The sequence below is a fragment of the Passer domesticus genome, chromosome 3 (genome assembly GCF_036417665.1).
Source record: "Passer domesticus isolate bPasDom1 chromosome 3, bPasDom1.hap1, whole genome shotgun sequence".
Lineage (NCBI taxonomy): Eukaryota > Metazoa > Chordata > Aves > Passeriformes > Passeridae > Passer > Passer domesticus.
Window position 1 is genome coordinate 1,310,994 of NC_087476.1, and position 24,408 is coordinate 1,335,401.

The 24,408-nt window shown below is 53.0% G+C and overlaps 1 protein-coding gene across 1 annotated transcript; it reads right to left on the reverse strand.

Annotated features, from left to right (window-relative positions):
• Positions 1-609: 609 nt before the first annotated feature.
• ESCO2 (establishment of sister chromatid cohesion N-acetyltransferase 2) lies at positions 610-24,180 on the reverse strand. The gene is made up of 12 exons (XM_064415876.1): positions 24,132-24,180; positions 20,511-20,574; positions 17,677-18,877; positions 16,810-17,283; positions 14,652-14,706; positions 13,677-13,728; positions 12,665-12,752; positions 10,486-10,617; positions 8,098-8,187; positions 7,218-7,361; positions 5,465-5,745; positions 610-3,362 (listed from the first exon to the last, which is right to left on the reverse strand). Exons 1-12 carry the CDS (start codon positions 24,178-24,180, stop codon positions 2,501-2,503), a joined length of 3,492 nt encoding a protein of 1,163 aa, XP_064271946.1. The 3' UTR covers positions 610-2,500.
• Positions 24,181-24,408: the final 228 nt, after the last annotated feature.

Consider the following 24,408-nt stretch of genomic DNA (forward strand, 5'->3'; position numbering starts at 1 on the left):
AAAAATTTGTTCCTCTCTCTGGGGTTGCTGATTTTTCCTTGGGATTTGGATTTTCCAGAGGGGCGGGAGCTTGGATGGGATTTGGGTGCTCTGAGGGGGAAAAATTCCCCAAAAAATTGGAATATCCCCAAAAAACCTGGAATATCCTGATAAAACCTTGGAATATCCCCAAAAAACCTGGAATATTCCCATAAAACGTAAAATATCCCCAAAAAACCTGGAATAGCCTCATTAAATCACTGAATATTTCCATAAAACCTTGAAATATCCCCAAAAACCCCAAATATTCCCATAAAACCTTGGAATATCCCCAAAAAACCTGGAATATTCCCATAAAACCTAAAATATCCCCAAGAAAACTGGAATATTCCCATAAAACCTAAAATATCCCCAAAAAACCTGGAATATCCTCATTAAATCACTGAATATTTCCATAAAACCTTGAAATATCCCCCAAAAAACCGGAATATTCCCATAAACCTTTGGAATGTCCCCAAAAAACCTGGAATATCCTCATAAAACTTTGCAATATCCCCCAAAAACCTGGACTATCCTCATAAAATCACGGAATATTTCCATAAAACCTTGAAATGACAGAAAACCTCGGAGTATTTTCAGAAATTTATGGAATATCTTCAGAAAACCTTGGAATATTTCCAGAAAACCTTGGAACAGCATCAGAAAACCCTGGAATATTGACAGAAATTTAGGGAATAACTTCAGAAAACCTTGGAATCTTGACAGAAATGTACGGAATATCACAGGAAAACCTTGGGATATTGACAGAAATTTACGGAATAACCTCACAAAATCTTGGAATATTGTTAGAAATTTACGGAACAACTTCAGAAAACCTTGGGATATTGTCAGAAATGTGTGGAGTAACTTCAGAAAACCTTGGGATATTCCCACAAAAACCTGGAATTCCCCGCCTGGGAGGCTCCGGGGGGAAAAGCCTCGGGCAGAATTCCCGGCACAATTCCAAGGGAACTTTTGGGAAAAGCCGATTCCCGCTAACGAAGGCCCGAGCCCAATGAAGTTAAACCCCAAAAACCAGCCGGGAAAAGGCGGGAATTGGGGGGGATCCTGGAGAATTCCAGGATTTCCAGTGGAACTCAGCAGCTGGGCAGGGAGGAGGGGGGGATCCCGGGGAGATTCCCAAGGGAAGGAGAATTCCCAAGGGAATGGGGGGTTCCCAAGGGAATGAGGGATCCCAAAGGGAAGGAGAATTCCCAAGGGAATCGGGGATTCCCAAGGGAGGGAAGAGAAAGATTCCCAAAGAAAGGAAGGGAATGAGGGATTCCCAAAGGAATGAGGGGTTTGGAAGGGAAGGGATTTAGGGATGGATTCCCAAGGAAAGGAAGGGAATGAGGAACTCCCGAGGGAAGGATTCCAAAGGGAATGAAGGATTCGGGAGGGATTCAGGGAGGGATTCCCAAGGGAGGGAAGAGAAAGATTCCCAAAGAAAGGAAGGGAATGAGGGATTCCCAAGGGAATGTGGGGTTTGGGAGGGAAGGGATTCAGGGAAGGATTCCCAAGGGAGGGAAGGATTCCAGGAAAGGAAGAATTCCCAAGGGAGCTCAGCATTCCCAAGGAAGGCAAGGATTCCCAAGGGAATGAAGGATTTGGAAGGGATTAAGGGAAAGATTCCCAAAGAAAGGATGGGAATGAGGGATTCCCAAGGGAAGGAGGGGTTTGGAAGGAATTTAGGGATGGATTCCCAAGGGAGGGAAGGAAGTTTCTAAAGGGAGGGATTTCCAAGGGAATGAAGGATTTGGAAGGGATTCAGGGAGGGATTCCCAAGGAGGGGAAGGGAAAAATCCCAGGAAAGGAAGGATTCCCAAGGAAATGAGAGATTCCCAAAGGAAGGGAAGGAATGAAGAATTCCCAAGGGAGCTCAGCATTCCCAAGGAAGGGAAGGGAAAGATCCCAGGAAGGGAAGGATTCCTAAACGAAGGGAAGGAAAATATTCCCAAAGAAAGGAAGGGAATGAGGGATCCCAAGGGAATGAGGGGTTTGGAAGGGAAGGGATTTAGGGAAGGATTCCCAAGGGAAGGGAATGAGCAATTCCCGGGGGAAGGATTCCCAAGGGAATGAAGGATTTTGGAAAGATCTGAAAGGGATTTAGGGAAAGATTCCCAAGGGAAGGGAAGGGATGAAGGATCCCAAGGGAAGGATCCCGAAGGGAATGAGGGATTCGGAAAGGATTCAGGGCGGGATTCCCAAGGGAGGGAAGGGAAAGATTCCCAAAGAAAGGGAGGGATCCCAAAGGGAAGGAAAGGGTTCCCGTGGGAGCTCCCAATTCCCTTGGGATCTCATCCTGGATTGGGATCAATCCCGGCTTTTCCAGCCCCTCGGGAACTCAGGCTGGGCTCAAGGACCCCAATGATCCCGGTGATCCTGACCCTGATGATCCCAATGATCCCGATTTCAAGTCCAATGATCCCAATCCCGCTGCTCCCACTGGTCCCGATCCCAATCCCGCCGATCCCGGTGCTGATCACGCTGGGCCCGGTGCAGATTCCAGCGTGGATCCCGGTGCCGATCCCGGTGCTGATCCTGGTGCTGATCCTGGTGCTGATCCCGGTGCTGATCCCAGTGCTGATCCCGGTGCTGATCCCGGTGCTGATCCTGGTGCTGATCCCGGTGCTGTGGATCCCGGTGTGGCTCCTGATGTTGATCCCGGTGCCGTGGATCTTGATGCCAATCCCAGTGATCCCGGAGTTGATCCCAGTGCTGATCCCGGTGCCGATCCCAGTGTTGATCCCTGTGTGGATCCCGGTGCTGATCCCAGTGTTGATCCTGGTCCTTTGGCTCCCGGTGCAGCTCCCGGTGCAGCTCCCGGTGCAGATCCCGGTGTGGATCCCGGTGCTGCTGATCCAGATGCCAATCCCGGTGCTGATCCCGATGTTGATCCCAGTCCTGTAGCTCCTGGTGCAGATCCTGGAGCAGATCCCAGTGCCGTGGATCCCGGTGTAGCGGATCCTGGTGATCCTGGTGCTGATCCCGGTGCCGATCCCAGTGTTGATCCCGGTGTAGCAGATCCCGGTGATCCCGGCGCTGACCCCGGTCCTGTGGCTCCCGGTGCAGATCCCGGTGTTGATCCCAGTGTTGATCCCGGTGATCCCAGTGCGGATCCCAGTGCGGATCCCGGTGCAGATCCTGGTGTAGCGGATCCCGGTGAGGATCCCGGTGCGGATCCCGGTGCGGATCCCGGCGGGGCGGATCCCTCCTGCAGGGGGCTGTAGACCAGGAAGTCGTGGCGGCCGCAGTAGCGCGCGGCGAAGCCTCGGCCGTCGGCCGTGGGGTCGGAAAAGGCCAAATCCCGGGAGCTGAGCACCGCCCCGAACACGAACGTGCGCCTGCAACCGGCACCGGCACCGGGAAAAACAACGGGGAAAACAACGGGGAAATCGTCAGCAGCGGGAACAAACAACGGGAAAAACAACGGGAAATGGGAAACAACGGGAAGAAACAACGGGGGAAACACCAGGAAAAATCAACACCAGGAAAAGGAACAGGAAAAGTCATCAGCACCAGGGAATAAACAATGGGAAAAACAATGGGAAAAATCAGCAGCGGGAAAAATGAAGAGTGGGAAAAATAATGGGAAAAGTAACGGGAAAAATCAACACCAGGAAAAATAACGGGAAAAATCATCAGCACCGGGGAATAAACAATGGGAAAAACAATGGGAAAATCATCAGCAGCGGGAATAAACAACGGGAAAAGTAATGGGAAAAGTAACAGGAAAAATCAACACCAGGAAAATAAACTCTAGGAAAAATAACAGGAAAAATCATCAGCACCGGGGAATAAACACCGGGAAAAACACCCGGAAATGGGAAACGACGGGGAATAAAAAACGGGAGAAACAACAACAGGAAAAACAAGGGGAAATGGGAAACAACAGGGAATAAACATCGGGAAAAACACCCGGAAATGGGAAACGACGGGGAATAAACAATGGGAGAAACAACAACAGGAAAAACAAGGGGAAATGGGAAACAACAGGGAATAAACACCAGGAAAAACAACAGGAAATGGGAAACAACGGGGAATAAACAACGGGAGAAACAGTGGGGAATCATCTGCAGCGGGGAAATAACAGCGGGAAAAGTAACGGGAAAAATCAACACCAGGAAAAATGACAGGAAAAACCATCCCCGATTTCACATTCCCCATCCAAATCCCAGTTCCCCATCCCAATCCCACCTTCCCCATCTCAATTCCCAGCTCCCCACCCCCAATTCCCAGTTCCCCAATCCGTTCCCCATCCCATTCCCAGTTCCCCAGTCCCAGTTCCTCATCTCCAATCTCACTACCCCCAGTTCCCTGTTCCCAATTCCCCATCCCAGTTTCCCCAGTTCCTCAATCCTAGTTCCCAGTTCCCAGTTCCCCATCCCCAATTCCCAGTTCCCCGTTCCCAGTTTCCCCACTTCCCCATCCCAAATCCCACCTCCCCATCCCAAATCCCAGTTCCCCACCCCAGTTTCCCCAGTTGCCCAATCCTCAGTTCCCCATCCCAAACATCTGTTTCCCATCCCCAGTCCCACCTTCCCCATTCCCAGTTTCCACTTTCCCCATCCAATCCCCAGTTTCCCCAGTTCCCCATCCCAATCTCACCATCCCCATTCCCCATTCCCAGTTCCCCATCCCAGTTCCCCCAGTTCCGAGTTTCCCCATTCCCAATTCCCAGTCCCCAGTTTCCAGTTCCCCATCCCACTTTCCCCATCCCATTCCCAGTTCCCCATCCCAATCTCACGATCCCCAGCCCCGCATCCCCAATTCCCAATTCCCCACCCCAGTTCCCCAGTTCCCAGTCTCCCCATCCCCAATTCCCAGTTCCCCATCCCAATCCCAGTTTCCCCAGTTCCCCCATTCCCCCAGTTCCCCACTCCCCATCCCAAATTCCCAGTTCCCCCAGTTCCCAGTTTCCCCATCCCCAATTCCCAGTTCCCCATCCCAATCCCAGTTTCCCCAGTTCCCCCGTTCCCCCAGTTCCCCATTCCCCATCCCAAATTCCCAGTTCCCCCAGTTTCCCCTGTTCCCCAATCTGTTCCCCATCCCAATCCCAGTTCCCCCAGTTCCCCATTCCCCATCCCAAATTCCCAGTTCCCCCAGTTTCCCCTGTTCCCCAATCTGTTCCCCATCCCAATCCCAGTTCCCCAGTTCCCCATCCCAGTTTCCCCATTCCCCCAGTTCCCCATCCCAAATTCCCAAATTCCCAGTTCCCCCAGTTCCCAGTTTCCCCATCCCCAATTCCCAGTTCCCCATCCCAATCCCAGTTTCCCCAGTTCCCCCGTTCCCCCAGTTCCCCATTCCCCATCCCAAATTCCCAGTTCCCCCAGTTTCCCCAGTTTCCCCTGTTCCCCAATCTGTTCCCCATCCCAATCCCAGTTCCCCAGTTCCCCATTCCCCATCCCAAATTCCCAGTTCCCCCAGTTCCCCAGCTCCCCCCCACCTGAGGGCGTCCATCATCCTGCGGGCGATGCCGCGGCGCCGGCGCGCGCCCAGCACCCAGAGCCGGCTGATGCCGCACGCCGCCGGCTCCGCCCGCAGCGAGCAGCGCCACGCCCGCAGCGCCGGCACCGCCGGATCCGCCGGATCCCCGCCGGCAGCGCCCGAGCGCCGGGAACCGCCGGGAGCATCGGAGCGCTGGGAATCGCCGGGGTCATGGGAAGCGCCGGGGTCACGGGGCTCCGGTAACGGCGCCAGGCCCGGCTCCGGCAGCACCCGGAATGCCTGCGGGGATGGGCATGGGAATGGGAATGGGAATGGGAAACGGGGATGGGAATGGGAATGGGGAGTGGGAGTGGGGATGGGGAACTGGGAATGGGGATGGGGATGGGGAATGGAAACATGGGCATGGGAATGGGGATGGGCATGGAAACTGGGAATGGGGATGGGGATGGGGAACTGGGAATGGGGATGGGGATGGGGAATGGAAACTGGGAATGGGGAACTGGGAATGGGGATGGGGATGGGCATGGAAACTGGGAATGGGGATGGGAATGGGGAATGGGGAACTGGGAATGGGGAATGGGAATGGGGAATGGGGAATGGGGATGGGGATGGGCATGGAAACTGGGAATGGGGATGGGGAATGGGGAGTGGGAGTGGGGATGGGAATGGGGAACTGGGAATGGGGAACTGGGAATGGCAATGGCAATGGGAACAGGGAATGGGGATGAGGACTGGGAATGGGGAATGGGGAACTGGGAATGGGAATGGGGAACTGGGAATGGGGAACTGGGAATGGGAATGGGGAATGGGGAATTGGGAATGGGGATGGGGATGGGGAATGGAAACTGGGAATGGGGAACTGGGAATGGGGATGGGGATGGGCATGGAAACTGGGAATGGGGATGGGAATGGGGAATGGGGAACTGGGAATGGGGAATGGGAATGGGGAATGGGGAATGGGGATGGGGATGGGCATGGAAACTGGGAATGGGGATGGGGAATGGGGAGTGGGAGTGGGGATGGGAATGGGGAACTGGGAATGGGGAACTGGGAATGGCAATGGCAATGGGAACAGGGAATGGGGATGAGGACTGGGAATGGGGAATGGGGAACTGGGAATGGGGAATGGCAATGGGGATGGGGAACTGGGAATGGGAATGGGGAACTGGGAATGGGGAACTGGGAATGGGCATGGGGAACAGGGAATGGGGATTTGGGAATGGGGATGTGGAACTGGGATTTGGGATGGGGAAAGTGAGATTGGCGATGGGGAACTGGGAATGGGGAACTGGGATTGGGAAATGGGCAACGGGGTCTGGGAATGGGAATGGCAATGGCAATGGGGATGGGAATGGGGATGGGGATGGGAAACTGGGGACGGGGAATGGGAATGGGGAACTGGGAATGGGGAATTGGGAATCGGAATGGGGATGGGGATTGGGAATGGGGATGGGAATGGGGAGTGGGAATGGGGATGGGGAGTGGGAATGGACATGGGAAACTGGGAATGGGGATGGGAATGGAAAACGGATTGGGAATGGGAACTGGGAGTAGGGACTGGGAATGGGGATGGGAATGAGAATGGGGATGGGAACTGGGGATGGAAATGTGGGAATGGGGATGGGGATTGGGAAGGGGGAATGGGGACTGGGAATGAGGATGGGAATGGGGGCTGGGAGTGCCCGGATCCCTAACGAGTCCCTAACGAGCCCCTCCCTAATTAGCCGCCCGCTAACGAGCGCGGTGCGCACCTGAGTGATGGGCTGGGCCACCAGGCAGCCCAGCACGCACTTGCCGGGGCTGACGAACAGGAACACCCGGGAATGCTGCGGGAACAGCCGGGAATGCTGCGGGAAACCCAGCTCGGAATCCACCACGGACAGCACCTCCTCGGCCTGGGGGGGGACACCGGGGGGATTCCGGGATGGGGGGAATTCCGGGGGAAACGGGGGGGAAACCCAGGGAAATTCCGGGGGAAACGGGGTGGGAAAAAACAGGGACATTCCTGGGGAAATGGGGTGGGAAAACCCGGGGAAATTCCTGGGGAAATGGGGTGGGAAAAAACAGGGACATTCCTGGGGAAATGGGGTGGGAATTCCTGGGGAAATGGGGTGGGAAAACCCGGGGAAATTCCTGGGGAAACGGGGTGGGAATTCTGTGAACGGGGTGGGAATTCTGGGAGAAATGGGGTGGGAATTCCTGGGGGAATGGGGTGGGAATTCTGGGAGAAATGGGGTGGGAATTCTGGAAGAAATTGGGTGGGAATTCCTGGAGAAATGGGGTGGAAATTCCCGGGGTAATTCCTGGGGAAATGGGGTGGGAATTCCTGGGGAAATGGGGTGGGAAGTCCTGGAAAAATAGGGTGGGAATTCCTGGGAAAAACAGGATGGGAATTCCCAGGAAAACAGGATTTGTTCCCCAAAAAGGCTTGCACAGGGAATTGGGATTTAGGGATTGGGGTTGGATGGGAAATCAGGGATCAGCTCCACTGGGATTCAGGATTTCAGGATCAGATTCCATGGGGATTGGGGATTTCAGGATCACACCCCTTTGGGATTTGGGGATCAGCTCCCACTGGGATTTGGGATTTTGGCTCCCGTTCCCGAAGGAAATCCCGGGAAGCGCCGGTACCTTCCTGAGGGCGTATTTGGGATCCTCGGGAAGGATCAGGAGGATTTTCCCATCCCAGAATTCCGCCACCACGCGCTCCTGCTTCCAGCCCTGCCGAGGGAATCCCGGGAATCCTCAGCATTGGGGGATCCGGGATTTGGGATTGGGGGATCCGGGATTGGGGGACCCTGGGATTCTGGGATTGGGGGATCCTGGACTGGGAGATTCTGGGATCCTGGGATTGGAGGATCTGAGGATCCCAGAATTCCGGGATCATGGGATTGGGGGATCTGGGATTGAGGGATTCCAGGAGGGGGGGATCCCAGGATTTGGGGATCCAGGATTGGGGGATCCCGGGATTGTGGGATCACAGGATTCTGGATTCTGGGATCACGGGATTGGAGGATTTGGAATTGAAGGATTCCAGGACTGGGGGATCCCAGGATTTTGGGGTGAGGATCTGGGACTTGGGGATTTGGGGATCTGGGATTGAGGGATTCCAGGATTTGGGGCTCCAGGATTGGGGGATCCCGGGATTCTGGATAATGGGATTTTGGGATTGGAGGATCTGGGGATCCCGAATTCTGGGATCATGGCATTGGGGGATCTGGAATGGAAGGATTCCAGGAGTGGGGGATCCCAGGATTTTGGAATTGGGGGATCTGGGACTGGGGGATTCCAGGATTGAGGGATCCCAGGATTCCAGGAGCTGCTGGAATGGGGAGTGCTCCGGATTTGGGGTCTGGGATCAATCCCAGCTCTTCCCAGAGAGCCCCGACAGGGCTGGAATTCCAGGAGGGAATCCCAGGGAGGAATTCCAGGAGGGAATCCCAAGAGGGAATCCCAGAAATGAGTCCCGGGCAGGAATTGATCCAGCCATTCCCAGCATTCCCAGATTCCCCCAGTCCCACATTCCTGCCATTCCCAGAATTCTGCCATTCCCATCATTCCCCACATTCCCATTCTCAGCATTCCAGAATTCCCATTCCCATCATTCCCCTGCCATTCCCATTCCCGGCATTTCCAAATTCCTGCCATTCCCCCATTCCCAACATTCCCAGAATCCTGCCATTCCCAGAATTCCCATCATTCCCTGTTCCCATTCCCCCATTTCCCAATTCCCCCATTCCCATCCCCATTCCCATCCCCATTCCCCACCCCCATTCCCACACTCCCTATTTCCTCATTCCCAGAATTCCTGGAATTCCCCCATTCCCATCATCCCCGCTCCCATTCCCATGGAATTCCCTGGGAATTCTTGCTCCCACTCCCATGGAATTCCTGCTCCCATTCCCCTGGAATTTCTGTTCCTATTCCCACGGCATTCCTGCTTCCATCCTGCTCCATTCCCACCATTCCCCCGGAATTCCCACTTCTATTTCTCAGGAATTCCCACTCCCATCATTCCCCTGGAGCTCCCGCTGCCACTCCCATGGAATTCCCGCTCCCATTCCCATAGAACTCCTGCTCTCATTCCCACCATTCCTCTGGAATTCCTGCTCCCATTCCCCTGGAATTCCCCCTCCCATTCCCGCTCCCATTCCCACCATTTCCCCGGAATTCCCACTTCCATTTTTCAGGAATTCCCATTCCCATGGAATTCCTGCTCCCATTCCCGTTCCCATTCCCGCTCCCATTCCCATCATCCCCTGGAATTCCCACTCCCACCATCCCCCCATGGAATTCCCAGCGTTCCCAGCATTCCCCCCGTGGAATTCCCAGTCCCGCTCCCATTCCCACCATTCCCCCAGAATTCCTGCTGCCATTCCCTCAGAATTCCTGCTCCCATTCCTCTGGAATTCCCGCTCCCATTGCCACCATTCCCCCGGAATTCCCATTTCCATTTCTCAGGAATTCCCGCTCCCACCATTTCCTGGAATTCCTGCTCCCATTGCCATCATTCTCGCTCCCATTCCCCCGGGATTCCCACTCCCATTCCCCTGGAATTCCCGCTCCCATTCCCCTGGAATTCCTGCTCCCATTCCCCTGGGATTCCCGCTCCCATTCCCCTGGAATTCCCGCTCCCATTCCCCTGGAATTCCCGCTCCCATTCCCCTGGGATTCCCGCTCCCATTCCCCTGGGATTCCTGTTCCCACTCCCATGGAATTCCCGCTCCCATTCCCCCGGAATTCCCGCTCCCATTCCCCTGGGATTCCTGTTCCCACTCCCATGGAATTCCTGCTCCCATTCCCTTGGAATTCCCGCTCCCATTGCCACCATTCCCCCGGAATTCCCATTTCCATTTCTCAGGAATTCCCGCTCCCATTCCCGCTCCCACCATTTCCTGGAATTCCCGCTCCCACTCCCATCATTCCCCAGGAACTCCCACTCCCACTCCCGCTCCCATTCCCACCATTCCCCCCCGGCATTCCCGGCATTCCCGCCGTTCCGTTCCCCCCCTCCCTGACCGTGTGTGTCAGGGCGTGCCGCAGGCGCCGGTGGTGCCGCAGGTGCTGCAGCCGATCCTCGGGAACGCCGGGAGCGAAGAGCATCCCGCAGGATCCGCACTGCCGGGGACCCAGCTGCCGCTGCCCCGCGTCCTGGGAGGGGGAAAAACGGGAATTTGGGAATGCTGGGAATGCCGGGAATGGACACAAGGGATGGGCACAGGGAATGGACACCGGGAATTCCGGGAATGGGAGAAGGGAAGAGCATCCCGCAGGATCCGCACTGCCGCTGCCCCGCGTCCTGGGAGAGGGGGGAAAACTGGGAATGAGCACTGGGAATAACAGGAAAAACGGGAATTTGGGAATTCTGGGAATGTGGGAAGCCTGGGATAACCGGGAATGGACACAGGGGATGAGCACAGGGAATTCTGGGAATGGGGAAGGGAAGAGCATCCCGCAGGATCTGGGAATGCCGGGGGCCCAGCTGCCGCTGCCCCGCGTCCTGGGGGAGGGGGGAAAATGGGAATTTGGGAATTCCGGGAATGCTGGGGATGCTGGGAATGTGGGAATGAACATGGGGAACCTCGGGAATGAGCACAGGGAATGGTGGGAATGGGGAAGGGAAGAGCATCCCGCAGGATCTGGGAATGTTGCAGGCACAGCTGCCGCTGCCCCGCGTCCTGGGGGAAAACGGGAATGAGCACTGGGAATAACAGGAAAAACGGGAATTTGGGAATTCTGGGAATGTGGGAAGCCTGGGATAACCGGGAATGGACACAGGGGATGCCGGGAATGGGGAATGGGAAAGGGACGAGCATCCCGCAGGATGGGCACTGCGCCGCGTCCTGGGAGAGGGAAAAACGGGAAAAACGGGAATTTGGGAATGCTGGGAATGCCAGGAATGGACACAGGGAATGAGCAGAGGGAATGGGCACCGGGAATTCCGGGAATGGGAAAGGGAAGAGCATCCCGCAGGATCTGGGAATGCTGGGCCCAGCTGCCGCTGCCCCGCGTCCTGGGGGAAAATGGGAATTCTGGGAATTCTGGGAATGTCGGGAATTCTGGGAATGTGGGGAATGCCCGGAATGAACACAGGGAACCTCGGGAATGGACACAGGGAATGAGCACAGGGAAATCTGGGAATGGGGAATGCTGGGAATTCTGGGAATGGGAGAAGGGAAGAGCATCCCGCAGGAGCCCCTGCCGGGGGGAAAAACTGGGAATGAGCGCCGGGAATGACGGGGAAAATCGGGAATTCTGGGAACGGCGAACGGACACAGGGAATGGGGAATTTTGGGAATTGGGAATTCTGGGAGTTCTGGGAATGGGAATTTGGGAAGGAATTCCGGGAATGGGGAAGGGAAGAGCCCGGGGAGGAGCCCAAAAACCGGGAATGAGCCCAAAGCTCCGCAAGGATTCCCAAAGATCCCGGAATTCCCAGTTCCCCATTCCCAGAATTCCCACAATTCCCAATTCCCAGAGCTCCCACTGGGATTTTCCCAGCATTCCCTGGGATCCTAGAAGGGAATTCCCGGATTTCCATCCCAGGGAAGGTTCCAGAATTCCCAGATTTCCCAACCCAAGGCAACATTCCCAAACCCCGGAATTCCTGAATTTCCCATCCCAGGGAAGGTTGCCAGGAAATTCCCAAATTTCCAGCCCACGGAATGATCTGGAATTCCAGAATTCCCAATCCCACGGACTATTCTGGAATTCCCAATATTCCCAATCCCAGGGAATGTTCTGGAATTCCCAGGATTGCTAACGCATGGAATGTTCTGGAATTCCCAGATTTCTCCTCCAAGGGAATGCTCTGGAATTCCCAGGGTTCCCAGGATTCCCAACCCATGGAATGTTCTGGAATTCCCAGGGTTCCCAATGCCCGGGAAGGTTCCGGAATTCCCGAATTCCCAATCCCACGGAATGTTCTGGAATTCCCGAATTCCCAATCCCACAGAATGCTCTAGAATTCCCAGAATTCCCGGGTTTCCCAATCCCAGGGAATGTTCCGGAATCCCCAGGATTCCCAGCCCCACGGAAGGTTCCGGAATTCCCGAATTCCCAATCCCAGGGAACGTTCCGGAATTCCCAGGGTTCCCAGGATTCCCAGCCCCACGGAATGTTCCGGAATTCCCAGAATCCCCAGGATTCCCAGCCCCAGGGAAGGTTCCGGAATTCCCGAATTCCCGGAATTGCTCACGATGATCAGCTGATCCCAGGAGGATTCCTTGGATTTCCTGGGAGCTTTTCCAGAGGGGCCCAGGGGACACGGCAGCTCCGCCAGGGGCCTGGGGATTGATTGATTAATTAGTGGGGAGATTAATTAATTAATGGGGGAAATAATTAATGAATGGGGGGATTAATGGGGAGAAAAGGGAAAAAAGGGGGGAAAAATGGGGAAATTAATGGGAAAAATGGGAAAAAAGAAATAGGGAAAAAGGGAAAAATGGGGGGGGAAGGGGAAAAGACAAAACCAGGGAAAAAAGGGGAAAAGAAATGGGGGGAAAGGGGGGAAAAGTAAATGGAAAAGTGGGAAAAAGGTGAGAAAATGGGGGAAAAACAGGGGGGAATGGGAAAAAATGGGGAAAAATGGGAAAAGATGGGAAAAGTGAATGGGAGAAATGGGAAAAAAATGGGGAAAAATGAGAGAAAATGCGGGAAAATGAGGGAAAATGGGAAAAAATAAGGGAAAATGGGAAAAGTAAAGTGGGAAAATGGGAGAAAAATAGGGAAAATGGGAAAAAATGGGAAAAATGAGGGAAAAATGGGAAAAAAATGGGGGGGAAATAGGGAAAAAAGGGGAAAGAGAGAAAATGGGAAAAAGGGGAGAAAAGGGGAAAAGAAATGGGGGAAAGTGGGAAAAAAAGGGAAAAGAGAAAAATGGGGAAAAGGGGGGAAATGGGGAAAAAAGGAGAAAAAAGGGGAAAATGAGGGAAAAAGGGGGAAAAGAAATGGGAGGAAATGGAAAAAAATGGGGGAAAATGGGGAAAAGGGGAAAAATGGAGGGAAAAGAGGGAAAAGAAAAATGGGAAAAGGGAAAAATTGAGAAAAAATGGGGGAAATGGAAAAAAAGGGGGGAAATTGGGAAAAAAAAGGGGAAAATTGGGAAAAGATGGGGGGAAAATGGGAAAAATGGGAAAAAGCTGGGAAAAAAGTGGGAAAAAGTTGGGAAAAGTGGGAAAAAGTTGGGAAAAGTGGGGATGGGGTCTCACCTCCTCCTGCTGGGCAGGAAAATCGGGAAGAGCCCGGCCGGGCACGGCGAGCCTGGAAGGGAAGGGGAAATCCCAAAATTCCTGGAACTGGGAGCTCGGGAAGGGCAGAGGGAATCCTGGGAATGGGGGCAGAATTCCCCAAAAATCCAGGGAAGAATTCCCAGAAAAATTCAGGGGAGAATTCCCAAAAATTCAGGAGAGAATTCCCAGAAAATCCAGGGGAAAATTCCCAAAAATCCAGGGGAAAATTCCCAAAAATCCAGGGGAAAATTCCCAAAAATCCAGGGCAGAATTCCCACAAAATCCAGGGGGAAATTCCCAAGAAATCCAGTGGAGAATTCTCACAAAATCCAGGGCAGAATTCCCAGGAATTCCAAAGGGGAATTCCCAGAAATCCAGGGAAAAATTCCCACAAAATTCATCAGAGAATTCCCAGGAATCCAGGGAAAAATTCCCACAAAACCCAGGGGAGAATTCCCACAAATTCCAAGGGAGAATTCCTAGAAAAACCAGGAGAGAATTCCCAGGAATTCCAAAGGGGAATTCCCAGAAAATCCAGGGGGGAATTCCCAGAAATCCAGGGCAGAATTCCCCAAAAATCCAGGGAAGAATTCCTAAAAATTCAGGACAGAATTCCCAAAAAATCCAGGGGAGAATTCCCAGAAAAACCAGGGGAGAATCTCCACAAAATCCAGGGGGAAATTCCCAGAAAAATCCAGGTAAATATTCCCACAAATTCAGGGAAAAATTCCCAGGAAACCCAGGGGAGAATTCCCACAAATTCCAAGGGAGAATTCCCACAAAATCGAGGAGAGAATTCCTAGAAAAACCAGGAGAGAATTCCCAGGAAAATCCAGGGAAAAATTCCCACAAAACCCAGGGGAAAATTCCCAAGAAATCCAGTGGAGAATTCCCACAAAATCCAGGGCAGAATTCCCAGATTTCCAGGCAGAATTCCCAGATTTCCCCACTCACCCCCTTCCTGCTGGGCCGGGGCGTCCTGGGATTCCGGGCACCTTCCAGAACCTTCCTGGGAAAGGGAAGGGCAGCAAATGGGAATTTCTGGGAATTTCTGGGAATTTTCCAGGGATTCCGGGGCTGCTCCAGCCCGGGAATGTCCCAGGAATTCTTGGGTTGTTTGGGGAATTTGGGAAATCCACGGATTCCTCCTGGAATTCTGGATCCATCCCGAGAGGTTTTTGTGGGATTTGGGGATGGAGAAGGGGAAGATTCCCAAAAATTCCCAAGGAAATTCCCAGGAATTCCCTGAAATTCCCAAAGAAATTCTCTGAAATTTCCTGGAACTCCCAAGAAAATCCCCTGAAATTCCCAAAAATTCCTAAGAAAATCTCCTGGAATCATCCAAAATTCCCCAAAATCCCCAATAAAATTCCCTGAAATTCCCCAAAATCCCTGAAATTCTTAAGAAAATCCCCAAAACTCCCAGGAATTCCCAATAAAATCTCCAGAAATTCCCAGTAATTCTTAGGAAATTCCCTAAAATTCCCAAGAAAATCCCCAGAAATTCCCCAAAATTCCCAATAAAATTCCCAGAAATCCTCTGAAATTCTGCAGAAATTTCCCAAGATTCCCAGAAAATCACCCAAAATTTCATGGAATTCCCAAACAACTCCCCAAGAAATCTCCCAAAATTCCAAAAAAATCCCTGAAATCCCCAGAAATTCCCAAGAAAATCCCCAAGAATCACTCAAAATTTCCAGGAATTCCCAATAAAATCCCCTGAAATCCCCAGCCATTTTTAAGAAATTCCCCAAAATTCCCAGAAAATTCCATGGAATTCCCAAGAAAATCCCCAGAAATCATCCAAAATCCCCTGAAATTCCCAAAAAAATCCTCTGAAATTCCCAAAATTTCCAGAAAATCACCCAAAATTTCATGGAATTCCCAAGAAAGTCCCCAGATATTCCTCCAAATTCCCAATAAAATTCCCTGAAATTTCCAAAAAATCCCTGAAATTCCCAAGAAAATCCTCAGGAATCCTCCAAAATTCCCAAAAAATCCACCAAAATTTTATGGAATTCCCAAGAAAACCCTCTGAAACTCCCAGAAAATCCCCTGAAATTCTTAAAAAATTCCCCAAAATTCCCAGAGAATCCCAGAAATTCCCAAGAAAATCCTCAGGAATTCAGAAGAAATTTCCCAAAATTCCATGGAATTCCAAGAAAATGCCCAGAAATTCCCAGAAATTTTTTAAAAATTTCCCAAAATTAAAAAAAAATCCCCCAAAATTTCATGAAATTCCCAAGAAAATCCCCTGAAATTCTTAAGAAATTCCCCAAAATTCCATGGAATTCCCAAAAAATCTCCTAAAATTCCCAAGAAAATCCTCAGGAATCATCCAAAATTCCCAGGAATTCCCAAGGAAATCCCCTGAAATTCCCAAGAAAATCCCCAAGAATCACCCAAAATTCCCAGAATCTCTTAAGAAATTCCCCAAAATTCCCAGAAAATTCCCCAAAATTTCATGGAATTCCCAAGAAATTCCCCAAAATTCCCAAGAAAACCCCCAGGAATCATTCAAAATCCTCTGAAATTCCTCAAAATTCCCCAAAATTCCCAGAAAATCTCCCAAAATTGCATGGAATTCCCAAGAAAATCCCCTGAAATTCTTAAGAAAACCTCCTAAAATTCCGAAGAAAATCTTCAGGAATCATCCAAAATTCCCAGAAATTCCCAATGAAATCCTAAGAAATTCCCCGAAAATTCCCTAAAATTCCATCGAATTCCCAATAAAATCCCCAAAAATTCCCAGCAATTTTTAAGAAATTCCCCAAAATTCCCAGCAAATCTCCCAAAATTCCCAAAAAATCCCTGAAATTCTTAAGAAATTCCCTAAAATTCCATGGAATTCCCAAAAAATCTCCTAAAATTCCCAAGAAAATCCTCAGGAATCATCCAAAATTCCCAGAAATTCCCAACGAAATCCCCAGAAATTCTTAAGAAATCCCCCAAAATTCCCAGAAAATTCCCTAAAATTCCATCGAATTCCCAGTAAAATCCCCAGCAATTCTTAAGAAATCCCCCAAAATTCCCAGCAAACCTCCCGAAATTCCCCGAAAAATCGCAGAAATTCCCAAGAAAACCCCAAAAATCCCCAAATCCCCCCTCTCACCTCACTCGGGCGCCGTTCCCGGCCGCTGTTCCCGGCATTCTCCCTCTCCTTTCCCGCGGCGCATTCCCGGTTTTCCTTGCCCGGCGCTCCCGGCGCCGCGGCCCCGGGCAGCTTTTGGGGTGTTTGGGGTGTTTGGGGTTCCTGGGGTGTTTGGGGTTCCTGGAGTTTTTGGGGTGTTTGGAGTTTTTGGGGTTCCTGGGGTTCCCGGGGTTCCTGGGGTGTTTGGGGTTTTTGGGTTGTTTGGGGTGTTTGGGGTTCCTGGGGTGTTTGGGGTTCCTGGGGTTTTTGATGTTTTTGGGGTTTTTGGGGTGTTTGGGGTTTCTGGGGTTCCTGGGGTTTTTGGGGTGTTTGATGTTTTTGAGGTTTTTGGGGTTTTTGGGGTTCCTGGGGTGTTTGGGGTGTTTGGGGTTCCTGGGGTTTTTGGGGTGTTTGGGGTTCCTGGGGTGTTTGGGGTTTTTGTGGTTCCTGGGGTTTCTGGGATTTTTGGGGTTCCTGGGGTTTTTGGGGTGTTTGGGGTTCCTGGGGTGTTTGGGGTTTTTGTGGTTCCTGGGGTTTCTGGGGTTCCTGGTGTTTTTGGGGTTCCTGAGGTTTCTGGGATTTTTGGGGTTCCTGGGATTTTTGGGGTTTTTGGGGTTCCCGGGGTGTTTGGGGTTCCTGGGGTTTTTGAGGTTCCTGGAGTTTTTGGGGTTCCTGGGGTGTTTGGGGTTTTTGGGTTTTTTGGGGTGTTTGGGGTTCCCGGGGTGTTTGGTGTTTTTGGGGTGTTTGGGGTGTTTGGGGTTTTTGAGGTTTTTGGGGTTTTTGGGGTTCCTGGGGTCCCTGGGGTGTTTGGGGTGTTTGGGGTTCCCGGGGTGTTTGTGGTTTTTGGGCTGTTTGGTGTTCCCGGTGTTTCCGGGGTTTCCGGGCTGTCCCCGGGCTCTGGAAGAAGGCGCAGCCCCGCGGGAGCCGCAGCCGCGGCCGCGCCCCCGCCAGCAGCACCCGGGGGGGGCCGGAATTCCCGGATTGCCCGGGGAGCTGGGAATGGCCCCGCCCGGAAATCCGGGAATTGTCAGCACCAGGAATCCCGGAATTGCCAACGGCGGAAATCCCGGAGTTCTCGGCCTCGGGAATCCGGGAATTCTCAGCCTCGGGAATGGGGGAATTGCCAGTGAAAGAAATGCGGGAATTGTCAGCCTTGGGAATCTGGGAATTCTGAGCAATCCCGGAATTCTGGGAATTGCCAAGCCCGGAAATCCGGGAATTGTCAGCCTCAGGATTCTGGGAATTCCCAGTTCTGGAAATTCTGGAGTTTTCAGCCTCAGAAATCTGGGAATTCTTGACATTGGAAATCTGGGAGTTCCCGAGCTTGGAATGCAGGGAATTGCCGGGCCCAGAAATTTGGGAATTCCCAAGGCTGGAAATCCGGGAATTCCTGAGCTCGGCATTCCAGGAATTCACACCAGTCTTGGAATGGTGGGAATTCCCAATCCTGGAATTCTGGGAGTTCCCCAGCTTGGAAATCTGGGAATTGCTGACTTTGGAATTCTGGGAATTCCCGGCTTTGGAAATCTGGGAATTCCCACTCCTGGAATTCCGGGATTTCCCAGCATTCCCGCTGCTTCTCCCCTTGCCATTGCCTTTGGAGCTGCTGCGCTTTGGCCTAAAATTCCCAGATTTCCCAGACCCAGAATTCCCAAATTTCCCAGAATTCCCGGAATTCCCGGAATTGTGCCCCTCCCCCAGCAGCTCCCGCAGCCGTTTCCTCTGCAGGGGATCCAGGTAATTCCTGTGCCCGTAGAACACCCCCACGGAAAAGCAGGAATTCCCAGAAATTCCCGGATTTCCCGCCAGAATTCCTGAATTTCCCGCCGGAATTCCTGAATTTCCTGCCGAAATTCCCAGATTTTCTGCTGGAATTCCCAAATTTCCCTCCAGGATCTGCAGCCTGCGGGCCGGCGCCGTTTTCTCCCGGGTTTCCAGCTCGGGGCTGGGGGAATTCCGGGAATTTGGGGAATTTGGGGAATTTTGGGATGTAGATCCGGGAGCTCCTCGGGGCCGTTTGCGCTGCGGGGTCCGGAATTCCCAACGGGGGCTGCAAAAAAAATGGGAATGGAATTCGGGAATTTGGGATTTTGGGGGATTTTTAGGGGTTTGGGGATTTTTGTATTTTGGGGTTTTTGGATATTTGGGGATTTTTGGGAATTTTGGGGAATTTTGGGAGGTTTTCGAGGATTTTTTGAGGGGATTTTTGGCAATTTTTTGAGATTTTGGGAATTTCTGGGGGTTTTGACCTTTGGAATTTTGGGGGTTTTGGGATTTTTGTATTTTGGGGTTTTTCAATATTTTTGGGGGTTTTGGGAGATTTCTTGGGGGGTTTTTTGCAAATTTCGGGAGATTTTTGGGGGAATGTTGGGATTTGGGAATTTTCAGGGGTTTTGGGATTTTTTGGGGGATTTTTGGATATTTCAGGAACTTGGGGGTTTTGGGGAATTTTGGGGAATTGGGGTTTTGGGGATTTTTGGGAGGTTTTTTGGGGGATTTTTGGGGAATTTTGGGGTCTTGGGAATTTGTGGAGTTTTGGGATTTTGGGGAATTTTGGGATTTAGGAATTTTCAGGGTTTCGGGATTTTGGCATTTTGGAGTTTTTGGATATTTTGGGCATTTTTGGGCATTTGGGGATTTGGAGATTTTGGGAGGTTTTTTTTGCAATTTTTGGGATTTTGTGGAATTTGGGATTTTTGGGATTTGGGAATTTTCAGGGCTTGGGGATTTTTAGGATTTGGGAAGTTTGGGGATTTTGGGGATTTGGGAAATTTTGGGAGTTTTTGGGGATTTTTTGCAAATTTTGGAACTTTGGGATTTGGGGGGTTTAGGGATTTTTGGGATTTTGGAGAATTTTGGGAGTTTTTGGTGTTTTGGGGGATTTTTTTGCAATTTTTGGGATTTAGGAATTTCCTTGGTTTTGGGGATTTTGGGAGATTTTTGGAGAATTTGGGATTTGGGAATTTTCAGGGTTTTGGGGATTTTTTGGTGATTTTTGTATTTCAGGGTTTTTAGACATTTTGGGACTTTGGGGGATTTTTGGGGTTTTGGGGCATTTTTGGCATTTGGGGTTTTTGGGATTCTTGGGGATTTTTTAGGATTTTGGGGCAATTTGGGTGATTTTTCAGGTTTTTGGGAATTTGGGAATCCTTGGGGGTTTTTTGCGGGGATTTTTAAGACTTTGGGGATTTTTGAGATTCGACAAATTTTGGGATTTTGGAGCATTTTGGGGATTTTGGAGAATTTTGGGGGCTTTTGTGCGTGTGGGGTTTTTTTTTAATTCTTTGGAATTTTTGGGGTTTTGAGATATTTTGGGGATTTCAGTGGGACTTTTTGAGTTTGGAGAAATTTTGGGGTAATTTTTAGGATTTTTGGACTTTTATGATCATTTTTGGGGTTGGGGGATTCTTTGGGAATTTTGGGGTTTTGAGATAGTAGGGATTTTTGGGAATTGTGGGTGATTTTTTTAGTTTTTTGTGTCTTTTGGGATTTATGGGGAGTTTTTTGTGGTTTTGGGAATTCCTGGACTTTGGGTTTTTTTTGGGCGGTATTTTGGGTTTATTTGCGGGGATATTTGCAGTTTTGGGGTGACATTTCGGGGTGATATTTCGGGTTTTTCTGGGATTTGGGGGATTTGTGTTTTTGGGGATTCTGGGTGGATTTTTGGGGTTTTGGGCTCTCACCTGTCAGGCTCCCGGCTCCGTTTCCGGGGCGTTCCGGAGCTGCTGCAGATCCACGAGGTCAGAGCTTGGCAGGGAAAACCCCAAACCCCAAAAACCCCCAAACCCCAACACAACCAAACCTCCCAAACCCCAAATCCCCAGCTGGGCGTTTCCAGCTCCCCAAAGAGCCCCAAATCCCAGCCCGGAGCTCCATGGGGCTCCCTCGGAGCTCCTGAGAGCCCTCCCGGAGCTCCACCAGAGCCCACAGCCCGGCCCGGAGCTCCATGGGGTTCCCTCGGAGCTCAGCAGAGCCCCAAATGCTGCCCTGGAGACCTCGGAGCCCCCTCAGAGCCCCTCAGAGCTCCTTCTGAGCCCCCTCAGGTCCTGCAAAGCCCCTCGGAGCTCCCTCAGAGCTCCTTGGAGCCCACTCTGATCCCCTCAGAGCTCTCCCAGACCTCCCTCAGCGTCCCTTGGAGCTCCCTCAGAGCTCCCTCAGCGTCCCTTGGAGCTCCCTCAGAGCTCCCTCAGAGCCCCTCAGAGCTCCCTCAGAGCCCCTCGGAGCTCCCTCAGAGCCCCCTCAGAGCCCCTCGGAGCTCCCTCAGAGCCCCCTCAGAGCCCCTCGGAGCTCCCTCAGAGCCCCCTCAGAGCCCCTCAGAGCTCCTTAGAGTTTCCTCAGAGGTCCCTCAGAGCCCCTCGGAGCTCTCCCAGACCTCCCACAAAGCCCCCTCAGAGCCCCCGCGGATCTCCATTAGAAACCTGTGAGTGCTCCCTCAGAGCTCCATCAGAGCCACCTCAGAGCCCCTTGGAGTTCTCTCTGAGCCCCCTCTGATCCTCCTCAGAGCCCCCTCAGAGTTGCCACAAAGCCCCCTCGGAGCTCCCTCAGAGGCTCTTGGAGCCCACTCTGATCCCCTCAGAGCTCCCCTGGAGCTCCCTCAGAGTTCCTCTGACCCTCCTCAGAGCTCCCTCAGACCCCTTTGGAGCTCCCACAAAGCTCCCTCGGAGCCCCTCGAAGCCCACTCAGATCCCCTCAGAGCCCCCGCAGGTCTCCACTGGAAGCCTCTGAGTGCTCCCTCAGAGCTCTCTCTGACTGTCCTCAGAGCCCGCTCAGATCCCCTCAGAGTTCCTGCAAAGCCCCCTCAGAGCCCACTCAGATCCCCTCAGAGTTCCCCTGGAGCTCCCTCAGAGCTCCTCAGTGCTCCATCAGACCCCCTCGGAGCTCCCTCAGATCCCGTGAAGCCCTTCGGAACTCCCTCAGTCTCCTCGGAGCTCCCTCAGAGTCCCCGCAGGTCTCCATTAGAAGCCTCCGAGTGCTCCCTCAGCGCCCCTCGGAGCTCCCTCAGTTCCCGTGAAGCCCCTCGGAGCTCCCTCAGAGTCTCCTCGGAGCTCTCTCAGAGCCCACTCTGATCCCCTCAGAGCTTCCTTGGAACTCTCCCACACCTCCCTCAGAGCCCCTCGGAGCTCGCTCAGAGACACCCCCGCAGGTCTCCACTGGAAGCCTCTGAGTGCTCCCTCAGAGCCCTTCTGGTCCTCCTCAGAGCTCCCTCAGAGTTCCCCTGGAGCTCCCTCAGAGCTCTCTCAGAGCCCACTCTGATCCTCCTCAGAGCTCCCCCGGAGCTCCTTCAGAACCCCCGCAGGTCTCGCTCTAAGGTCCCTCAGAGCTCCTCGGAGCTGTCTCTGATCCTCCTCAGAGTTCCAGCAAAAACCCCCTCGGAGCTCCCTCAGAGCCCCTCTCGGAGCTCCCTCAGAGCCCCGCAGGTCTCCACTGGAAGCCTCTGAGTGCTCCCTCAGAGCCCCTCTGGTCCTCCTCAGAGCCCCCTCAGATCACCTCAGAGTTCCCCTGGAGCTCCCTCAGAGCTCCTCAGTGCTCCATCAGAGCCCCTTGGAGCCCACTCAGTTCCCGTAAAGCCCCCTCGGAGCTCCCTCACAGTCTCCTCGGAGCTCTCTCACAGCCCACTCTGATCCCCTCAGAGCTCCCTCAGAGCTCCTCGGAGCTCGCTCTAAAGTCTAAGGTGCCTCAGAACTCCTCGGAGCTCTCTCTGATCCTCCTCAGAGTTACGGCAAAGCCCCCTCGGAGCCCACTCAGAGCCCCTTGGAGCTCCCTCAGTTCCCGTAAAGCCCCCTCGGAGCTCCCTCAGAGTCCTTTCAGAGCTTCCTCGGAGCTCCTTCAGAGCCCCCGCAGGTCTCCATGAGAAGCCTGAGTGCTCCCTCAGAGCCCCTCGGAGCCCCCTCACAGCTCCTTAGAGCTTCCTCGGAGCTCCCTCAGAGCCCACTCTGATCCCCTCAGAGCTCCCTCAGAGCCCCGCGGAGCTCGTCAGAGCTCTCTCTGAGCCCCCTCAGAGCCCCCGCAGGTCTCCATTGGAAGCCTCTGAGTGCTCCCTCAGAGCTCCATCAGAGCCCCTTGGAGCTCCCTCGGATCCTCCTCAAAGCCCCCACCAGAGCTCGGAGGTCCCTGAGAGCGCCCCTCAGAGCTCCCGCAAAGCCCTCTCGGAGTTCCCTCAGAGTCCCCATCAGAGCTCCCTCAGGGCTCCCTCAGAGCCTCCTCACGGCTCCCTCGCAGCCCCTCAGAGCTCCTTCGCAGCCTGCTCAGAGCTCCCTCAGAGACCCCTTGGAGGTCCCTCAGAGCTCCCCCAGAGCCCCTTCAGAGCCCCCTCAGAGCCCGCCCGGAGCCCCTTCCTCACCTCAGCGCCGCCTCCGCCATGGCTGCTTCCCGCCTTCAGCCGCGCGCCTTCGAACCGCCCGCCCTGCGCTCCCATTGGCTGGGCGCCGCGTCAATCAGCACTGCTCCCTCGCCATTGGTTAAACAGCGCGCGGCTCCGGGTTGTACCCGCCCCCGCTGCTTTGCAGCCAATCGGAGAGCGCGGCTGGCCGCGCGGGCCAGCCGCTAGACTACAACTCCCAGCGTGCCGTGCGAGAGCACAGCGGCGCATCCGCGCTCTGCGGCGCGCGGGGGCTGATGGGAGTTGTAGTCGCTGCCTCGCGTGCGGGGCGCGGGAGATCCTGAGGGCAGGGAAGGAAAGGGGCGGGGCCGGGGCTTAATGGGAGGGTAACGAGGCGCTAATTAAGGATTTTTGTGTTAATTAGCGCGCCGGGGAGCTGCTGTGGGCGGGAATGCTTTTCACTGCTGCAGGGTGCTCCAAGCCCCAGTGGCCAGCCTGGAAAAGGGGAATGAAAACGGGGAAAAGGGGAAAAGGAGGCTCCTGAGTGGATATTTCACGTTTTATCAGCCAAAAACCCAAATAAATTCTCCTTTATTGCTCTGAAAGGGCCCCGCTGGGCGGGTTTGGCTCCTGCCGGTGAGCGATCCCTGGCCTGCGATGTTCATTCGGTTCCAGTTGTTGAATCCCGCAGTTTCGGGGATAAAAAGAGGAAAAAATTGGGGAAGAGGGGAAAAAAGGCAGGAGAAGAGGAAAGGAAAGGGGTGAAAAAAGGGAAAGGAAAAAGGGAAAGAGATTAAAGAAAAAAAGGGGAATAGGGAAGGAGCGAAAAAAGAGAGGGGAAAGAAAAACGGAAAAGGAAAAAAGGGAAGGTGGAAAAGACAGGAAAGGGGGAGAGGAAAAGGAAAGGGAAAAAGGGGAGGCAGTGAAGGAAAGAAGGGGAAAACCAAAGCGGAAAAAAAAAGGAAAAAAACAGAACACCACATACTGCGCATGCGCAGGTCTTTTACGTACACCTTTCCTGCCGGTATGCGCATGCGCGGTCAGATTTGCCGTACGCTATCATGGCCGCCCTCATACACCGCCGTTTTTTTCTCCGTACGCTGTCATGGCCGCTCCGCGCACGCGCGGTTCCATTTTCCGTACGCTATCATGGCCGCCCTCGCTACGCAGTTTTATTTTCCGTACACTGTCATGGCCGCTCTAAGCATGCGCAGTGAGCCTCCAGTGCAGCGTCACGGCCATTCTGCGCACGCGCAGTGAGA

Bases quoted from the DNA above. Each gene is read 5' to 3' on its own strand.
- ESCO2 (XM_064415876.1), bottom strand. From the start codon at position 24,180: ATGCGCATACCGGCAGGAAAGGTGTACGTAAAAGACCTGCGCATGCGC. The intron at 5,746-7,217 runs GTGCGCACCGCG...CCATCCCCGCAG, and splicing joins TGGCCCAGCCCATCACTCAG to GCATTCCGGGTGCTGCCGGA. The intron at 3,363-5,464 runs GTGGGGGGGAGC...TGCCGGTTGCAG, and splicing joins AGGATGATGGACGCCCTCAG to GCGCACGTTCGTGTTCGGGG.